The sequence below is a fragment of the Rhipicephalus microplus genome, unplaced genomic scaffold (genome assembly GCF_043290135.1).
Source record: "Rhipicephalus microplus isolate Deutch F79 unplaced genomic scaffold, USDA_Rmic scaffold_15, whole genome shotgun sequence".
Classification (NCBI taxonomy): domain Eukaryota; kingdom Metazoa; phylum Arthropoda; class Arachnida; order Ixodida; family Ixodidae; genus Rhipicephalus; species Rhipicephalus microplus.
In genome coordinates, this window is record NW_027464588.1 from 4,747,580 (window position 1) to 4,766,758 (window position 19,179).

A 19,179-nucleotide genomic window follows, 5' to 3' on the forward strand; every position below is an offset into this window, starting at 1 on the left:
AGCAAGCAAAAAAGGCCCACAAGAGACGACAAGACAACCTGATCAACTTAAAACTTCTAAAGTACATAGTGACAAGTAACGCACAATTTTTAAAATCTTGGAGTGTGATTAGGCGTCAAACCGTCCTGTTTTCTTCGATGGCATTGAGAGTCATTGAACATCCAAAGTTGCTAGAGTCAGTGTTTCGACGAGTAAACTCGTCATCGCTAAGAGATCAAGGCAGCTTGCTCCGATGAACACGAGTGCAAATGTCAAAACATAAGCTTCAGAACCACCCAATTTTTGAGTATTTCCCATGTTTTCAAGTTTACCTCTTCTCTGAAGCTTTGCGCCTTTAATTCAAAGACGAAAGTCTTTCTTGGGGAACCCCGACGCAAAACTTTTCGTCTGTCTGTCTGTCTGTACATTTGTCTGTTTGTCCAAACCTAACAGCACCAGGTACTTGAAATGGTCGACCCCAACCGCAGCGCCCGCCAATGTTGCTAGCATTCAGGCTTGTGCAATTGTCAATTATTAAGCAATTATTGCTCATGTCTGGGGCACTATAACAACCCATATATATTCTCCATGTGCATCTTCTACTAGAAAAGAAATGCACAAGTAATTTTAAGGACCGTAGCGCTTATCACGCGGCGCTGACCATGCAACGCTTGCACGAAAAAGCGAGTGTTTCCAACGCTTTGCTAAGACGAGACGGTGGTGGCACCTACCCGTAGCTTTGCGTTCTACACCTTATAACCTCTGAGACGGGCGCGCACACCCATCTCAGAGCCACACGCTTCGTTTTCCAAGAAAACTACCAGATGGCGCTCATGTCTCACGTGTAACATGACTTTACGCACTCGCTCACCTCCGCTGTTCGCTCGAGGCACTCTAACGAAGCGCCTCCAGAATACAATTCACCGGTTTTCTTGCACAGAACATCAAATTCTCTCTACACGCAAGATTATCATTTTTCGACGACATTTGTAGATTACATGCAGATACGGGACCAATTTTTTTGACTGAATGTGGCACGCACACAAACGCTTCTTAGAAAAAGACAGAAGCAGCACATTGTCTGAAGAAACAAAGAAGGCCTGCCACACAATTCTAGAAATAACCAACATTTTTTTACATTTCACTCTTTCAGCGTCAAGTAACTTTGTCATAACAAGAACTATTTTTAGTTATTTAATCATATTCGGAAAGTGTGAATGTGCTTCTATTAAGGTTGCAACATAATGATGACATTCATTACTTTCCTGTATTAGAGGTTATACCTAAGTTGTAAATGCGATTGCCGGTCAGAAGTATCGTTATCTTTTCTCTTTACCGTACCATGTTAACGGAGAAACGGAGTTTCTTATGTCTAGGTGGCCTACACTAAGGAAGGTTGAGTGCGCGAATACATACGATGATTTATAACCGCTAACATTGGGTACAGAGTCCTATACGGGACAGCTTACGCCTTGGAAAAAAATTGTGTGCGTGAGAATTCGGCTCTATATATTTCATTATATTTGCTTCATTTTACCTGCGGTCACTTTTCCATTCATTGTTGTTATGGCGTATTAAATCAAGCATAACGTGGTTAACGTCTCTGCTTTTCCACTACCTCATGCACTTTTAGGGGCAAAGCTCCTCAATCCATGGATTTGTCAGTGTATGTCTGTGACCCGTTCATAACCACCTATTTGTATGACTCACTCAGCAGGTGGCGTGAGTGACAGACAGACAGACGGATGGATGAATGGACAGATGAATAGACAGACAGATAGACTGACATACAGAAGGACAGATTGACGGACGGGCGGACGGATGGACAGAGAGATAGACGGACGAATGAACAGACAGACGGGCAGACAGACGACAGACAGGCAGGTGGACACTCGTACAGACAGACAGACAGACAGACAGACAGACAGACAGACAGACAGACAGACAGACAGACAGGCAGGCAGGCAGGCAGGCAGGCAGACAGACAGACAGGCAGGCAGGCAGGCAGGCAGGCAGGCAGTCAGGCAGACAGACAGACAGACACATGAACAGACAAACAGGCAGAAGACCGCATGCACGGACGTAGCACGGACGGGTGGACGGAACACTAAGGCTTGGACAGACGGATGAACGCTTCACCCCATTGATCATTCAGGCCGTGGATATGCTGTGATTTTTTTCTTTTTCACTGATTGCTCTCAGGGAAAAAATATCTTGAGTTTACATCATCTTTCATTCAAGAGTTACATGCAACTGCTTGTGCAATAACGTTCCGCAACATAAAAATGTGCAAAGAAAACTACCTGCAACCATGCAGGCGGCTTCACCCAACCACCAGCATCGTTATATGAACCGCGCTAGGCGGAATTCTCAGCAGTTCAAGTTTCGGTTGGTGAAGGGTTTCTTCTTTAGAATTTTTTTTCACTTTTTGCATCGCTTCCTGTTTTCTACTGTGCGACCTCAATAATGACCTCTAATGAGTTTAGTCGGAGGCCATCGCCTAACTTCCGTAACATGGGGCAATTTGGCACCACTTGATTGCTTCAGCGCCAGAAATATGGTAAATTTTAGGTTTTCTTCACTGCACATGAAGGTTTGTAAGCTTACGTGAGCTTAATACCATTTAATGATACAATGAGACGTAATACACAAAAGTACCAAGAACATTCGAAGTATAATAAATGAGTGATGATGTTCCACACTTCAATACTTTCTACGCTGTGGAAATGGCGGTCTAGCGACAAATGAATGAGAAGCAATCATGTCGTGCTGCTTCCATGACGTTCACCTACAAATTATGATTGCGTACTTTAATTAACAAAAAAATCTCTGTGGGACTGCTCGGCTGACGTTGACTTGGAATTAACATTGGTTTCAACAGCATACATGGCGAAATCAGCAGCAGGCAATGTTTAGTTGACCTTATTGCCAAAGCACACGTAGCATTAGCTTGAATAACAAGAAAAAAGGGGCTGTATATTGAAATGTTAACTTCAGGATGAAGCAAGAAAAAGATGAAACCTAAAGACTTCTAAATACAGCTGCAAGAAGCAGGACCGTACTACAGCGCGTGAATGATACGTGACATGCTTGTACAATAAACAATCACCAACTAAAATTTACAAAGAATTACTTGCCCTTTTATATGTATTCAGTATTGTTTTTTTTCTCGGAAAGGCACAAAGTTTGGGCGAAATTTCGGTAAAAGTACACTAGCGGTCATATTGCCAGTCTGATAAGCCCAGCTGCGCTGGTGCTTTGACAGCTACCTCATTTCCTTTCGTTTAGTTCTTTTGCGGCAACAAATAGCACCCAAGAGATAACACACTGGTTCATTCTCATTGCGCTAACGATGTAATCGCACAAAATGCGTGCTGAGACGGCTATCAACATGGCTATCGCCATAGCCAGGCTAAAAGCTTAGATGGCAACACAACCGATTGGTTGGCTTTGTCCACTTAGAACATACGTAAAACTGGCGAATACATTCATAATATTAGTTCACGTAATCAGGCTATTTATTTCTTCGGCTATGAGCACGACAGACACATCAGAAACAGCAGAAGCTAAGTGCCGACGTATAAGAAACATCAGAAACACCAGCGCCGAATCTTCTGAAAAGATCTTAGTTGCAAATTCTATTATAGTTTGGTATTGCTGGACAGACAATATGTTTCCTTGAGGGAACATCTGAATACGTAATTGAACTCGCCGTTTTTATTACTCGGGCACATTTGAGCACCAGGTGCTTTGAATAATCATACGGTCAAGCAGCCGAAAATCTGTGATTCTTGCAAATTACTCTTTCACAGTTCGCTTGTGTCTCAACAGCTTTGACAAACTTTCTCGGAAAGGAAATGCTTTCGAGTCATTACAAATCCTTGTGAGCCTGAAAGTATTCGCATTTGTGATGAGAAATAAAGAGTACTGATTCTCTAACAACGCACAATTAATCAACGAGAAACATGTGTATATGTGCGGTGCACCAAATCAACAGCAACCTTTCTTCTTCTAGTAGTCCTTTGTTGCACCGTAAGCACTCGTATTACATATAATACATGCCAAGTTTTTTTGCTATTTGCTCCATTTCTCGTTTTGTTTGTAAAGTTGGCGTTGTAGCGTTATTCTAAAATGCCAATGCTCGTCAAATTGCAAATCTGTATAAAGCTCAAAGGAATCCCAGAAACGAACAATGTCGAGTTTTCATTTCCTCCTCACTGTACTCACATCTATTACGCATTCGTTTTTCTATAACCATCTGCGCTCATCCACCACAGTTAGAAAAAGTGACGTACGCAATTAAGGAAAGAGGTGCGCTGAGAGTCAGCGTGCCTGCTCAATGCAGCGAAAATTGCCTCACTGCTGGATCGATTCCGTCTTTCCATGCGTTGCACCACGATGTTCACTCATCCCCAGCCAAACATGTCTGTTCCTCTTTTATCTTCTTCGCATTTTTTTACGAACTATCGACGCGTTCCCGAGAGGGTAACGCTGTGTTTAGGTGCTGTATCAAAGGCGCAATGATCTCCAGGAACAAAAAAAGGCTATCTTAAAGAATGAGGTGCTTGTGGCATGGTCACAGCTGTTCAGGCACACACTAATACAAGAGCTTGTAGTGGATTTCTGTTTTTCTTTTTTCTATTTTTATGGGGCCTCCTGAAGTCAAGAACTTTCAGCAAAGAAAAAAAATTCATACTCTGCCGCTTGGCATGTGCGCTTGGTATGTCCATTTTCACACCGAGCAGTAAAACAGCAGCAAAAAAATAACAAAAAAAAAACCGTGTATTACAAACTACCGGTAACTAAGGCCTTCGAAATAGAATCATGCGGGTAAAAAGCAGGATATGCTGAATTGCTAGTGACTGAACTGCTTGAACTCTTCACTCTAGCCCCTTCCTGGTTTCGGCGATAGTTGTGACCTTTCAGCACATATGTGAAACTTCATTGAGGTTTTTTATTCTTCTCGATAGCTTAAAGAAACATCCAGAAAGAGCAAATATCAGTTGTTTGGAAGGAGAGAGAGAAACAGAGAGGCAACAAATGTTGGTGTCATTTTCGCACGACGTGCTTTGCTGTGTTTGTAAGTTTTCGGCAGATTAACGTTACTGTTCAGCAATTTCCTACTGGATCACAGCCTGTGAGAATGCACAAATTCCGGAAAATATTTAACCCATGGTATCGCAGTACACATAGGCACAATAACCAACAAAGATTTGAGAGCAATCACGTATGGTAGGAACAATTACAAAGCAAAATCACTAGAAGACCGACACACGTCGACGAAGTTAAGTGAAAACAAACGCACGAGGAGGTGGATTTAGGTAGCTTAAAAAGAAAAATCTGCGGATGTCCTCATTTCTTCGGCTGCGCCACCACTTCAAGAGCAAGCAGCAAATAATGAAGACACGAACGAAATTGCATTTTCTTGTTTCTAAAGAAGGGAAAGATTAAAGACCTGGCAGCCGTTCATGACATTCAGTAAGTGTGAGCGTTGGTTTGTTTTTAACAGAATGTCTCTGAGATCAAGATATGTGCTGCTGGCGAGATTCAGCGTTTTGTGTACTATAACTAATTGTGTGTATGGGATGATTTTGTGCTTTTGTATTGTGTGCTTCGGATGATTATACGCAACATTTATATATGTTCAATGTACAGTTTCATATATTTAGTGTTGCTTACAACTTTCACCTTACTGTAGCAGAACCCTTCCACATATATCTTTATATACATGAATCGGGGGAGGGGGGCACCAAGGAAATCGCTGAAGCTTGCTTCGAGAAAGTAGAAAACTGGGGATTTTGTAGAATTTTAGGATTCTATATTGTTTCGCTTCTACATGTAAATGTTTGTTTCTGTATTGTGCATAAATTAGGTAGAATAGTCATTCTTCCTCCAAGTGGAGCAATGTAAGCTTATTGGTGCATATTTGAATAGGTGGTATTTCAGCGCTGGCGAAGACGAGGCCAACAAAGAAGAGACACTGGGTACTATGGTAAAATATGCAAGATTTTCCGTCTTGAGGCTTTGACAAAAGTTATTGTGAGACGAAACAACAATTCACTCACGTAATTTTTGTTTTCACATCGCACAATGAAGGTATTATTTTCAGGGTCAGTTCAGAGTGAAGCACGTGGCAAACCCAAGTTTAAATGGCATGCTGAGGCAACTGAAAGTCGACAATTATATTCACCAAGGTAATCCGATTGAAGCGCGAGATTTCGTAAAGTCAAACTAACGTCATCTCAATGTTTCTTCTGTATGTGTGACAGAGTAAAATTATTCTTGTTAAGACTGATTTGTTAATATGCTTTCAGTAATACACTGATTAGTATGGACGTGTTTGAGTGTCCTGTGAATCTGGCGTCTCCACCGGTGTCTTTTTACTTTTTTATTTTTTTATTTCCAAATACTGCAGGCCAACTTGGCCATAGCAGGAGGGGCAGTACACATATAAGAACACAATATAAGGATGGCTTAATACTTAAGATGGTACAATTTGGAACTAGATTGATGAAGTAACAATTGAATCATAAAATTAAAAACGCTCATACATAGAGAATATAAAACAGCATCAGCACTGAGAAAAGAAATAATCTAACAAATTACATGTCCTTCCAGAGCTTTGAGGAAGTTAGGCGACGTAATTACTGAATTTGAAAGTCTGTTCTGATCCTCTATTGTTTTGGGAAAGAAGCTATTTTGGTGTGACAGCATTAGCAAAAATTGGTTTCAGTGCATGAGGTCTTGTGTTTCTTGTTCTTCTTGTGTTAAAAGGAAGAGATAGCCATCAAACTTTCGCTACATTATAAATGGCACTGCTCTGAGCACAGCACATAAACACAAATACCTAGGCTTAACAATTACGTGCAACTTAAGGTGGGACGAGCCCATTAGAAAAATTACTTCATCTGCCATGCAAAAATAATTTATTCTTGGCAGATCACTTCAAATGGCAATATTACCAACAAAGCTCCAAGCCTACAAAACATTAGTCAGGCCTATCCTCAATGGTGTCTACGATAGTGTCTACGGGGCTACGTCGGGAACTACGACGTAGTCCCTGATAGGGCCGTCTAGCCACGGTGTCGAAGGCACTCCTCGGAGATTGTGCACGTAGTGCGACTGAAGCCGTACTTCACGCGGAAATGCAACTGCGCATGAGCCTAAGACGTAATGGCATCGTCTTGCCACACACACACACACACACACACACACACACACACGCGCGCACGCACACACACACACGCACACACACACACACACACGCACGCACACGCACACACACACGCACACGCACACGCACACGCCCACGCACACATACTTACATACATACATGAAAAGAATATCGGCGTGTTCACTCCATCATTAAGAGCTCTCGCAAGACCACAATTGCCATAGAGCAACCGTTGTGACATACATTCATTGCCATAAAATAGAGGCCAGCAACACTGCGTACACCCATTTCATAAATATGCTTTTGATTGCGAAAGAAGCAGCCATGCACGAAGGCCATTATGTGTTCCTGTTAGATCAACACATGAAAGAAAGTCTTGCTCTTCCTATCGCAAATAAATAAATGCTGTCTGACTCACACACACACAAAAACAAATCTTTGACAACAACCTAAAATTATATAGAAGGTTTATGCTCAGCCGTAAGTACTCAGTCGACCATGTCCTTATAGATGTCCACCCAGGCTGTCATTTAGAGATTATACAGGGTCTAGTGCTTGCGGAACGATAATTTATGCAGACAGCACAGCGCTCCTCTATTTAACTGAAGAGCTAAACAAAACTACGGCAGCCCATCTCGGACAAAATATTATACCGCAGTGCGGAAACAAACCTGTGGTAGTGAATAAAGGAAGAATAAAGTGAACTGTAGAACAGAGGTAATGACGGGAGAAATCTAAGAAATATTAGGAATGCTGTGTCAAATTTATATACGAATTCTCGCCAGCAGTGCGCACACCATCTCCCCTCACAAGAAATAAAGACAGAGACCCACGATAACACTTTGCAAATGACGCTACTAAATCTTCATCGCCGTTAAAATGATTACGGCATATCTTTTTCCATGCCAGAAGTGAAATTGCAATATTGTCGGGCTTTATTCTGCTCCTAAATCTGCATTTCTAAGCCGCAATCTTCCGGCATTCATCATAGTGCAGGAGAGGCGGGATGTATAAAGCATTCAATAGTGCGAACGACACCACCACTCAAATAAAGAGATTAGGTGCGAGATATAAATCGTAATTTTCCTTTTAGCGAATATCGAGCCGCATTTAGTATCTGCGACAGCCAAAGAAAAAATCCTCATCCTCAGGATCCCACACCAACAAGATGACCAGCAAGTGTAGCCTAGGTTATCAAAAGATCCGTAGCTCAGTCAGACTCACTAATAGAATAGGATTTGCTTTAGCATTTTTGTTATCAACCATGCAGGCAACATAAATCCAAAACGATCAGAAAAAACAAAACATGCATTTATAAGTGTTCATGGTGAACTAAGTTTTTTATAAAAGCATCAAAAGAAATAGTCCCGTTTTCATGAGCAGACGACGCTAGTGTTGCTCAAGCGTGTTTACTTGAAACACGCGTGTAGTCATTCGATACACGTAATTTCGTTTTAATGAAAAGATAACAGCAAATATGACTGTAAATTACGACTTCCGTTGTCCACATCAGGATCACGACTTTACGTCTTATGTGCACTGCAGGATGAAAACCTATTCGAATTATTTTTAATTCTCTCTGCCCTGTTAGGGCCTAGTAATTTCTTTAGTATGCACTTGCTTTTTAGACATCACTGCCCACGGCCAGGTTTTTAATATCTTGGTATGCATTTCATATCTTGGTATGCATTTCGGCACTCCAATAACCATAGTCTGTACTTGGCCTTACATGACCTATCCCGGTCATCTATTGATATACAAATCCCATTAGAAGCTTTAGTGACGAACACAAAGAATTTGTTAGCATGTGCGTGCCTTTTCTTTCGTTGTCATTAAAAGTGTTTCATGCCGGCCAGGCACTTATCTACCAACTTGTACAAAGCGAAGTACAAACACGGCTCAAGCGAAGAACAGCAGAAATTTTTTTGACAAATACTAGCGCTGAATACAAACAATACTGATTTGTTCTACATTGAACTATTATATTACATATCGTAGGAACTGCATTTCAATTGTACTGCCGTTTTATCGCCCCCTATTTAGCTTTTTGTGCAGGGATTAAACTGACTGAAACCTGAACTAAAGCCCTTGGCAATTGGCATAAACAAGGTAGCACTTAGATTAAACTCACTGGCACGTGGCCTAACTGAGTTGGGGCTTGGAATTAATGTTTGGCACATGGATTAATTGGCTTGGCGCTCACATTATTTCAATGGCATGCGCATTATTGAAGCTGGCACTTGGAATAAAGTGAGTGGGAAAACCTGTAGACTGTTGCAGGTACTCGATGCAGCGTGGTTTTGTCTAATGGTACACAATATAATGCAGCATGCATAAAGCAAGCAGAAATGAATGAATTGCGTCGAAGGAGTGAGGAGAAAGTGGAGTTCTAGTGGTTATATCGGAAGTGGGTGGATGATACTTTTGTACTTAGGTTTTGTGGTGCTTGCCGCAAAACCGTCAAGAAGCAAGGTGTTCGTATATACGCTTTCGTAGGACCAAGAAAGGCGCACGATATCCAAGCGCATTTGTGAATGGTGACAATGGTCAAGATACATTCTTGCTGGAAGAACTGTTCATCGCAGTTCATAAACAGCGGCGTCTGAGCAAGTTTGTATCATGTGGATGGTCTTCCAATAAATGAATAGTAACCATGCTTCTTCACCATTGTGTTCACACAAAAAGGTGCCAACTTTCTGTGCTTTTCTTTGAATATACCACAAAGGCCTTAGTGGCGTTAATGTTGTACAAGAGCGTAGATGGCATATAAAGGCTAAATAACAACGTTTTTTCAACGAAAATCTCAACCACACAGTCCGTTTTGTTGACTATATGGCTGCCGATAGAACATGCTCTTTTAAAGCTGTAAACATTTGATAGTTTGATGAGGGCTACTTGCTTCGTTACTGAAATAATAAACCCCCATAAAGATGTTCTTAAAATATCATAAACGTTTAAATTTTGAAAACAAGGAGCCATTACAAAATTCAAAGGGGGACGTAAAAAATGATGCTGGTGTTGAGTATTCCTTTAATCGTTTACACAGCCACGTGTGACCCATTTTCACAAAACGCACTACCGGTCACATGGACGAGATGGGCAGTTATACTGCAAAATATTGGTAGTCTTAATGAAAATGCACTTTATTAGGCTAATTATCTGTGCTCAAACAGAAAAAAACCGCACAATCTTGCAGAAGTTCTGAGCATTTCTAAGCATATTTTATTCCCCTCTCTCTCTCTCTTCGTTCAACATACAGCAAACAAGGTTTCAAACCGTCTCAAGTCGAACACAAAATTCCACGCAAGAATCAATAGCAATTTTTTGTGTATCCCGCATGAACTTCGTTGCGCCGGTCATTGTTCAAAATGAACACAAGCTAAATAGTCCACTTCATGCGCTGAGATTTAAAAGGTTCAGGCACTCCTTCAACTGTGTCCTAATCTCGCTTTACATAACAACTCGGCGAAAGCGATGAGGCAGGCCAGACCAAGACCAGCAAGGAGAACGAGGAACACGCCACCGACTGTTCGCAGGCCCAGCTCGCTAGCTGCGTCAGACCTAGATTTGCCGGCTTCGGTAGTAGGACATCGTTTGAGCGGATCCCGTACTTTCCACCAGCGATCCTTGAATTTTTACAGGGTGCCGCGCTCTTGCAGCCGTAGTAATGTTGACGACAGGGAGTTGCGGTACGGAGATCCTGCAAGAATAAACCATTATATGACATGGTTTGTTAAAAATAAAGTTCTATTTCGGGACGCACGAAGACTGCTGTGACGTATTTCCGTCCCGAAAATGGCGTAGAAAAGTGAACGCAAATAAATGGCAGTGCTATTTATGGTCGCGTTGACGGGCTTATTGTTCACGGAATCGAATTCAGTCTTTTTTTTGCTTGAGAACATTTCTAAATAGCACTTCCTATTAAAAACAAGTGAAACATTTATCAATTGTCTCATGGTTTCGGAACAATCTTCAGTTTACGTGCAAAAGAAAAAAAATATAGTCCTTTGCCTTGTCCTCACAGGCAGTGTACCTGCATGCATCTTAAAAGTGAGTCTTCATTTGCAGAGACACGTATACATTGTTTTGCGGTCGCATTCTCTGATGGCGTTACCACCCGTCTTATATATTGTACCGTTTCATGTCGCAGTTATCTGGGCGGGCAGGATGATGTCACCATCTGCAAGCAGCAAAATTAAGCAATGCATCGTGACCGGGGCCTCCGCTATTAGTTCCTGCAGGGCATTGTTCTTATGCTTCCGTTTCATTCGATGCCTTTACAATGATAGATGCGCAATTTTGTCAACGTCGTGGCCCACCCCAAGTTGGCGACGTTAGCCCAAGCCTCTACTTGCCTCATACGATCTATTCATACGAATGATAGCTGTACGATGCACACCTGACTTACCTGGCTAAAACATGATTAAGTGAAGCTTTGGGTTAGTTGATTTAGCATTACGAAGTACTAACAGCATAAATTCAACATGGGTACACAAGGAAAAACACTGACAAGCGCTCTACAGTCTCTTCTCGTCAGGGTCTCTTCTTGTGTCCCCATGTTGAATTCGCATTGTTCCTAATTTACACTGGCAACAACACCGCTAACATAACGCTGTGCTTCGCACTTAACGTTCACCCTCAGAAAGATCGCTGCCAGGCTAGAGGGTGCTATCAACGCTCCTTGCATTTCGCTTCAAAATGCCACGGGATGGCGTCCTTAGTTCAAGATGTGAGTCCAGTCAGCAAAGCTCTTCTGGCTTTCGCACGACTTTGGCTGCTTGCGCTCTCAGCGGTAACTACTACTGTTACCACAAAGCTTTGTTTATTCTTTGATGATGCTGTTAGGTTGTCGGCATAGAGATGTGCAACCAGGCGCCAACGTGCGTTGATCTACTTTGAACAGTGCTATAGGTACGAAAAAACAACAGACACTGAGCAAGCTGGCTTATATCAACGTACAGTAAGCATTTAACTACTTCAGGAACAACACATTTTGCTTTCGTGTTATGCGATTTGCTGTGACGTCGGAATTAACCGTTCATTTTTGCTTTACAGACATGAACCCAGCTTCATTTTGACACAAACTGTGTGCTGGCGACATGTAACATGGGGTAATTGGCACAATATTGCATTACTCACTATATCTTAAAGTACAACCAGATCTGCTTATAGAAAACAATACAACACGATCTTAAAAAAATTGCCGTCAAAGACAAACGCAAATTTAAATTTTTCCATTACGCGCTCAATGGCAAATAAGACATTCTAGAGAAAAGAGAGGACAATGTCAAAAAACTTTAGGCAGAGCAGATTTACCTGCATACATAACTTTCATGGAATGATAGTACAGTAACTTGAATTGACTAAACACTCAATAAATGCGTCACTTTTAAGATTTCTGGCCTCTTTATGCACTAAATTTTAATAAAGTTGCGTGAAAGAAACGTGCCTTTGAAATTCTTTAAATATTGTCAGAAGAGGAAGTATCATGAAACATAGATCTTAGTAATTACGTATTAACTTGAATTGAACTAGTGCCAATTTTGGTTTCTTGTGTGCATTACGTTTTGAGTGCCAGTTGTTTTGGTTTTCTGTTTGTACTTACTATTGTACTCCCTCCCTGTTATGACCCTCAAGTAAAGGCTGACAGTATTATTAAATAAATGAAATAATATAAAAACGTCGTGCGATTATGAAATTCCAGTTTCATAGATAAAAAACTATCCACAAAAAGACACGCTGACATCAACTACATTACAGGATTATTACATGGAGCTCCAAATCACATGGTTGTGTATGAGCAATGTGTCGTTCAATAAAGTGTGGTTAGCGTACAATTCTGAACGATGTAGCGAGGCAATGCAAGAAATATCATAGGTGTAACGATTAATGACAAGAATAGAGTACAGTGGAGAGAGAAAAAAATGTTCATTATTAACATCACAATCAATAACACGATGAAATGAGCATGGGAGGGGCATGCACCACGAGGTCAGGCCCTTGAAGAGGACGCAGCAAGTTAGTTGGACAAATGACATTACCGGTAGTCTACAGGAATAACGTGGCTTTGGCAAACACGATGTCGGATCAATTGGTGAAAACTGGAGCACAAAAGAGACACCTGTCCTCTTGTGGTGAGTGGAGTCAGCCTCATTATAGGGAAGATGACAATATTTATGATGAATATGAAAATGAGACACGTTGTACAAGTTAAGGCTCACCATGTGGCGTTGCAATGCCGTAACCCTTGGAGTCTAGAAGACCCCCGATCTGCTTGAGCTGGCACCGTCTTCGTACCACGTACTCAATGCTCGTAGATTCCATGAGGAAGGCGTAGCCACCGCGTTCCACACGCTCAATGCCTTCGGTGATGGAAGACACCGTGTCCTCTTTCATGGCGTGCCACATCATCTCGTACATCTCATGCCTCCACTCCTGTGAGCCAGTGATTCCGTTAATATAAACGAAATTATTTATGTAACTGAAGCATGAGCAGGTTGCAAATGCTTTGTGACTTTTTCAAATAAACTTGGACAGTCTCAAAGCGCACCACAAGCGAAGTTTCACTTTAAAAGGTGAGCTTCTTTCGTTGTCCTTGTTTTTATAAATACCGATATGTTTACCCTTCTGAATATTGTGAGAAGTAGAGATTACAAAAGGAAGTGACGCTCACGACAAGATATAGTTATAAACGAACACACAAGAAGAGTGTGTCTTTTCACGACACTAGCTCTTAGTGACATTAGGTTTTTCGAAGGGCACTACGGAATAGGTCCCCAGCCAAGTCCAAGTTGCTCATCCGGCTCGAATGTTGCGATATTCGAGTAAATAACCAAATATAAAGTGAGGCAATGGTCGAAGGTAAGAATTGTACAGAATACGTATGATATCCGAGCATAGGTATGGATCAAGTAAGAGCCCGCCAGCTGTATTATTATTTACTGAAATTTGATTTATTCCATTACTTGGAAGTGCAGACTTTTCTTACGAACCACTAGAATTGCAGCTTTACCTAAACGACACGCTTTTCTCTATGTGGCCTCTCATATGCCCGTCTACAGCGCAACAATACGCTGGCAGTGTCGATATAGAAGGCAACGCAGAAAGAACCACAGCTGGTTCCCGCCTATATAGGATCCATCAGGGGAAGTCCCACAAACCTGAACGAGCTAGTTCACTCCAAGGCGCGAGGTCTCACTTTCCGCGACCTCGGAGAACTTCCTGCCGGCTCGGAGTTGTGGAGGACAGAGATCAAAGGACCACCTATAATGAAATTACCTAGCACTTTTATCCCGTCAGGAGAGACTTTCGTCTTTCTAACAAAAGGAGTAAATTGAGCGCAGGCATTGACTCTCGGGCTCATATCTCAGCTCGGCTTTATTGCACAATATTTATTGCGACAAATATTGTAATAGCTCTTGCAGGTACTGCAACTAATTCGCTAGCCTAGACCACATCCTCTGGCATTGTCCCTCGTTGCGGGACACGGACCAATCGAATGAAGAAAAGTGGTTATCCGCTAGGAAGAGCCCCGATGTCGGGGATCACTGTGGGCTGTCCAGTGGGCCCACGATGTGATGGTCGGGCTTGCCTGACTGTCCCAACGTAACAACGGCCTACCTAAACCGCCGCACCCCAACTTCAAACGTAACGTTAACATTTGGCCCAAAAAGCTAGAACTACTTTTCAGACCCTTCGGGTTTGAGTAAAGTTTATCATGCCAGGTATTTTTATGCCGCGATGACTTTCAAAGCACCTGATACGTAATTAGGTCTCGTCGATAAAGTTCAGCCACACAGGCTTCTAAGCCTTTGTTTAAAACTAGTGTCTGGGTAGAATTTGGCTGTACAAAAATAATCAGCTCACAAATATATCAGCACAAATGCTTCTCTCTTTCGGAACTTTCATTAGGGCTACGTGACTAGGCGACTTCATCTGTCTTTTCCTAAACGTACGTAGTACTCACGCCTTTGTGTTTTCGAATACGTCAATTGATTCACAAGACATAAAGGCCATCACCGAAATAGACATTCGCTTTGATGTAAAATGTGCCCCAGCTTCAAAAGGTTTGATCCCCGCTGCAGTGGCTTCAGTTTCGATAGACTCAAAAACGCTTGCAACTCGTGTACTTAGAGTTGGGCGCACGTTACATAATCTCATGTGCTCTTGAGGTCAACATTTTCGGAGCCTTCTACTGCGGCGTCTCTGCTAATTGTATTGTAGTTTTGAGACGTAACCCCATCAAATGGTAAATTCAGTTTTCGGGAAATTATGACTTCACTAACAGCACGAAAATTGAATAATTATTGCTATTGTGATAACAATGCTGTTCAACACGAAATATAATATTTTAACGAGACCACTTGCTTTATGTTTGGTGCATAATGCCTTTAGAAGCAATACTGCATGCATTTATCAGGAGCCGATCATAATACTTGTCGCTGATAGATGGTGCCATACCTTGAACAAGGCGTGAGTCGATCCTGAGCGAACGCATCCGTAGCGCACGGCTGACTGCTTCGCCAAGTCTTCGGCACTCTCGATGGGTGACAGGAGTCTCTCTTTAGTCAGGAAAGCTGTCGGGTTAGCCGTGTAAGAGGAAACCAGCACGAAGGAGAAGATCCACCAAGTTGCAGCAATGATGCGTGCTGAAGCTGCCCTGCACAATATGCCGTGTTATGTAAAATTATCTTTAACAAAGGACGGCGCTCAAGCAGGCTACAGGGTGGAACTTTGTCGACACAATGCCATCCTATAGGGAGTATGCTACCCTATATGTTTTTATATGGTATTTAGATGCATGACGTCTGATTTCTGACGGAAATAGGTAATCATTCAAAACTGCACTAGCAGATTATGTTACGCGCCCTAAATAACTTTTTGTTATTAAACATGCAATTTCACTGACTTGAATTTTTATGTTCTACTTTTACTGCATTTTTGTTGTATTACTCACCCCCTTTATAACGCCTTTATGTGCCCTGAGGATAATCGAAATAAATAACAAAGGAAGCTATGCAAAACGAGTTAAATGTAAGTAATGCGAAAATTGCAAACTATCTTTAAAGTTGCGTTAAAAAAACATGTAAAAAATAGGCAACTAACAGTCGGGATATGCAGAAAAAATTGTTACTCACTAAACAACGGAAACACCAAATAAGTACTTTTCTGTAATTTTTGGCTGTAAAAAATCACCACGCCTCAACAAACAACTTTGAAACATCATAATTGTAAAAGTATGTTCTTCCAGTTTCGTTTTGAATATTTATGTTGGATTCACGCCACTGTTAAATACTTTGTTGCTGTCTATCATGAGGCAGCGTCACCTCATCAATAGCACTTGAACACGTGACGTGGATCATTTCAACCGAGATAGCCAAAGTCTAAGGTGTGTCACAAGAACTACCAGTTCTTACAAGCGGGACTGGGGGACATCTTTCCGAGCGAGAACAATTCACTAAGGCTATTAGCCACATATCTCCTCAATCTGTCAGCTGAGTTTCGATATCTGCGCAACGTAACATTACTTTTTTTTAGGCTCAAGGTGTAACATACAACCTCGTGATTAATCATTTTGGAAAGCTATACGCACTTTCAAAATTTGGTGTTGTTTTTATTATTCAGCGTAGTCTTATCTCACGCAAAAGAATGAAGCAATCTCTTAAGCGCTATCCCTTGTCTTTTTAACAATCCCTTTTATCAGCATAAGGTCGAAAACCCGACATTTGCTTAGTTGTAGTTTTCTATTTGATATGCAAACATAAAAGGTAGAGAACGAGAATTGCAATATCTGGTCCTAAACAAAGTCTATGCAATGAGGAAATGGATGAAAGAAAGACAATTTTCAACCTACCTAGGAAATATACCACATCCCTGCCTCATGATGGCGCTAACTATGAACCAACAACTGTTAGGGAGAGTGAAGTCACTTTGCACCGTTGGCAGAGTTCTATTTCTCCGGCTGTCAGAATATGACGTCTCTCGTTGGAGGTCGGAGGAACCGACTGCTTCCTGACCCTTGATGATGTCGAGCCTGGCACGGCCACTGTCCGTTTCAGTGTACCAATCTCCATCACTGCGCGCTAAACTGTTTCCGCAGCAGCAGCATCCATAACGTCGCGATACGACACTATTTCTGCGGCACACTGCCCTCTGAGCACGAGCGACGCAGCACAGAATCACGCTCACAGCGACGCACGCCCCAGCCACACAAATCCACACATCCCCCGAAAGCGGAGACAGGAAGAATAGAAGGGAACACTTCTGGTCGGTCTTCTTGTAGAGTATGCTGACTCCCGACGTCATGAAAGGCATAGTGAAGTCGACAGATTGCTCGCGCTCTGAGGTGATGGTCAGGTCACCAATCGCCAGGTCTGCCTCCTGCAGCGAAGACGTAGGAATCGTCGAACAGTTGAGCCGGTTAAAATAAAGAGCATTTGCTAGAGATGAGGTGGGTTATAACTACGCTTGTACACTTAAAAACGTATGACACTACAATTGACCTAAAGAAATTTTCAGATAATTTTGGTGGTTGGCACATTCAAATAAAAGCTGTAGAGGAAATGGTGCGGAGTATTTGCAAATGAAAAGTAGCCAGTATTTGCCCTGAAATATTTATGATTGAAATGTCTCAGTAACTTCACTAAGCTTAGATAATCAGTCTGAATCAAGCCACTTGAGGCTTACAAGCCTCACTTTCATTCCAGGAGATGGTATCATTTCACTTATTACTCACTTGTCCTCGGTAACGTCATCCCTAACCATAGGGTTAAATAGAACAAAGCTTTAGAGCACGGCGTTCTGTTCACAGTGAAAAGAAGATGACAGCACGCGTTAATATTTATTCCTACGAAATGAAAGTGGTGAGGACTTCGGTGTCTATAGCTTAAAAACGATATCTTGACTCCTAATATTAATATCAACCATTAAGCACTGCGGCTGTTTCACCCTTAGCCAGAGTTAAACAACTAGCTACGGTCTTTTTCATTATGCTGGCGTGTAAATGCGCTGAACAAAGAGCGAGGGGGAACACGTATGATGCATGCCATATTAGCCATACTGAGCTTTTACGCATATGACACAAGCAGGTGAAAGCTGTCTATGTATGTGAACCGATTATACAGTATGGTGATGTTTTTTTTACAGAGAATAACGATACCCTAAGCTGATTGCAATTCTGTTATAAGTTATTGTTTCTATTACAAGCGGCAGAAGCTAGACGATATTCTTGAGTTTAAAATACCATTTAGTCTGAAGACACCAAAGCTCTAAATCACAAGGTATTTCATAACAGTTGTATCTTAAGAACCGGAACGCCGCCAAACTTTTTAAAGCACTGCGTGGACAGCATATGGAGGATGCAGAGTATAATCAGAATCTGCACAAGCAAGTACGACAGTTGTCCTAAGAAGCTGGCTTCTGTTACACTCATTTGTTGGAGTACGCAGTGAATTTTCTCAATCAAAGCTTACCATGTCTACAAGTTCGCGCATTATGCCGTTCCACCTGCCCTGTGAATCACGGGTTCCGTAGGCACCATCTCTGACGAGCTTCAACCGGTAGTGGAAGCCCAGCGTGGCGGATATTTCACGGAGCAAATCCACGCAGTAACCTTCGAAGCGGTCGTTTTCCTCGAGCTTGTGCGCGGATTTCTTGAGCATGACGTATGGTGCATTCTGCAGTAAGCATCGTGTAAGACATACGCGAGAGCTTCATTCTGAAGTTTGGACGATATCACCTGCATGTTTTCTGCTTCAAGATTGATTGATGATTGATTGATATGTGGGGTTTAACGTCCCGAAACCACCATATGATTATTAGAGACGCCGTAGTGGAGGGCTCCGAAATTCTGCTTCAAGAAGCGTTTACCTTGTATCTATGTATTTTTACGTTAACGTGCTACCGGAAGACAGGAACGCAAGATTTTAAAATGTTTCAGCTCTCCATGCGTAAACAATCATGTACGTACGTAAACATGTACCTTCTAGTTTGTGCAAGCCACTAAATGGTGATGAAAAATGCATTGA

The 19,179-nt window shown here is 42.0% G+C and overlaps 1 protein-coding gene across 1 annotated transcript in view; it reads right to left on the minus strand.

Annotated features, from left to right (window-relative positions):
• Positions 1–10,275: 10,275 nt before the first annotated feature.
• The window catches only part of LOC142761730 (glutamate receptor ionotropic, kainate 2-like), a 31,160-nt gene continuing 22,256 nt past the window's right edge, over positions 10,276–19,179 (minus strand). The window contains exons 7-11 of the mRNA XM_075883141.1: positions 18,625–18,828; positions 17,007–17,533; positions 15,614–15,812; positions 13,375–13,588; positions 10,276–10,853 (exon numbers count right to left, since the gene is read on the minus strand). Of these exons, the coding sequence (XP_075739256.1) occupies positions 10,789–10,853; positions 13,375–13,588; positions 15,614–15,812; positions 17,007–17,533; positions 18,625–18,828 (1,209 nt within the window). The 3' untranslated portion in view covers positions 10,276–10,788. The remainder of the gene's footprint in view (positions 10,854–13,374; positions 13,589–15,613; positions 15,813–17,006; positions 17,534–18,624; positions 18,829–19,179) is intronic.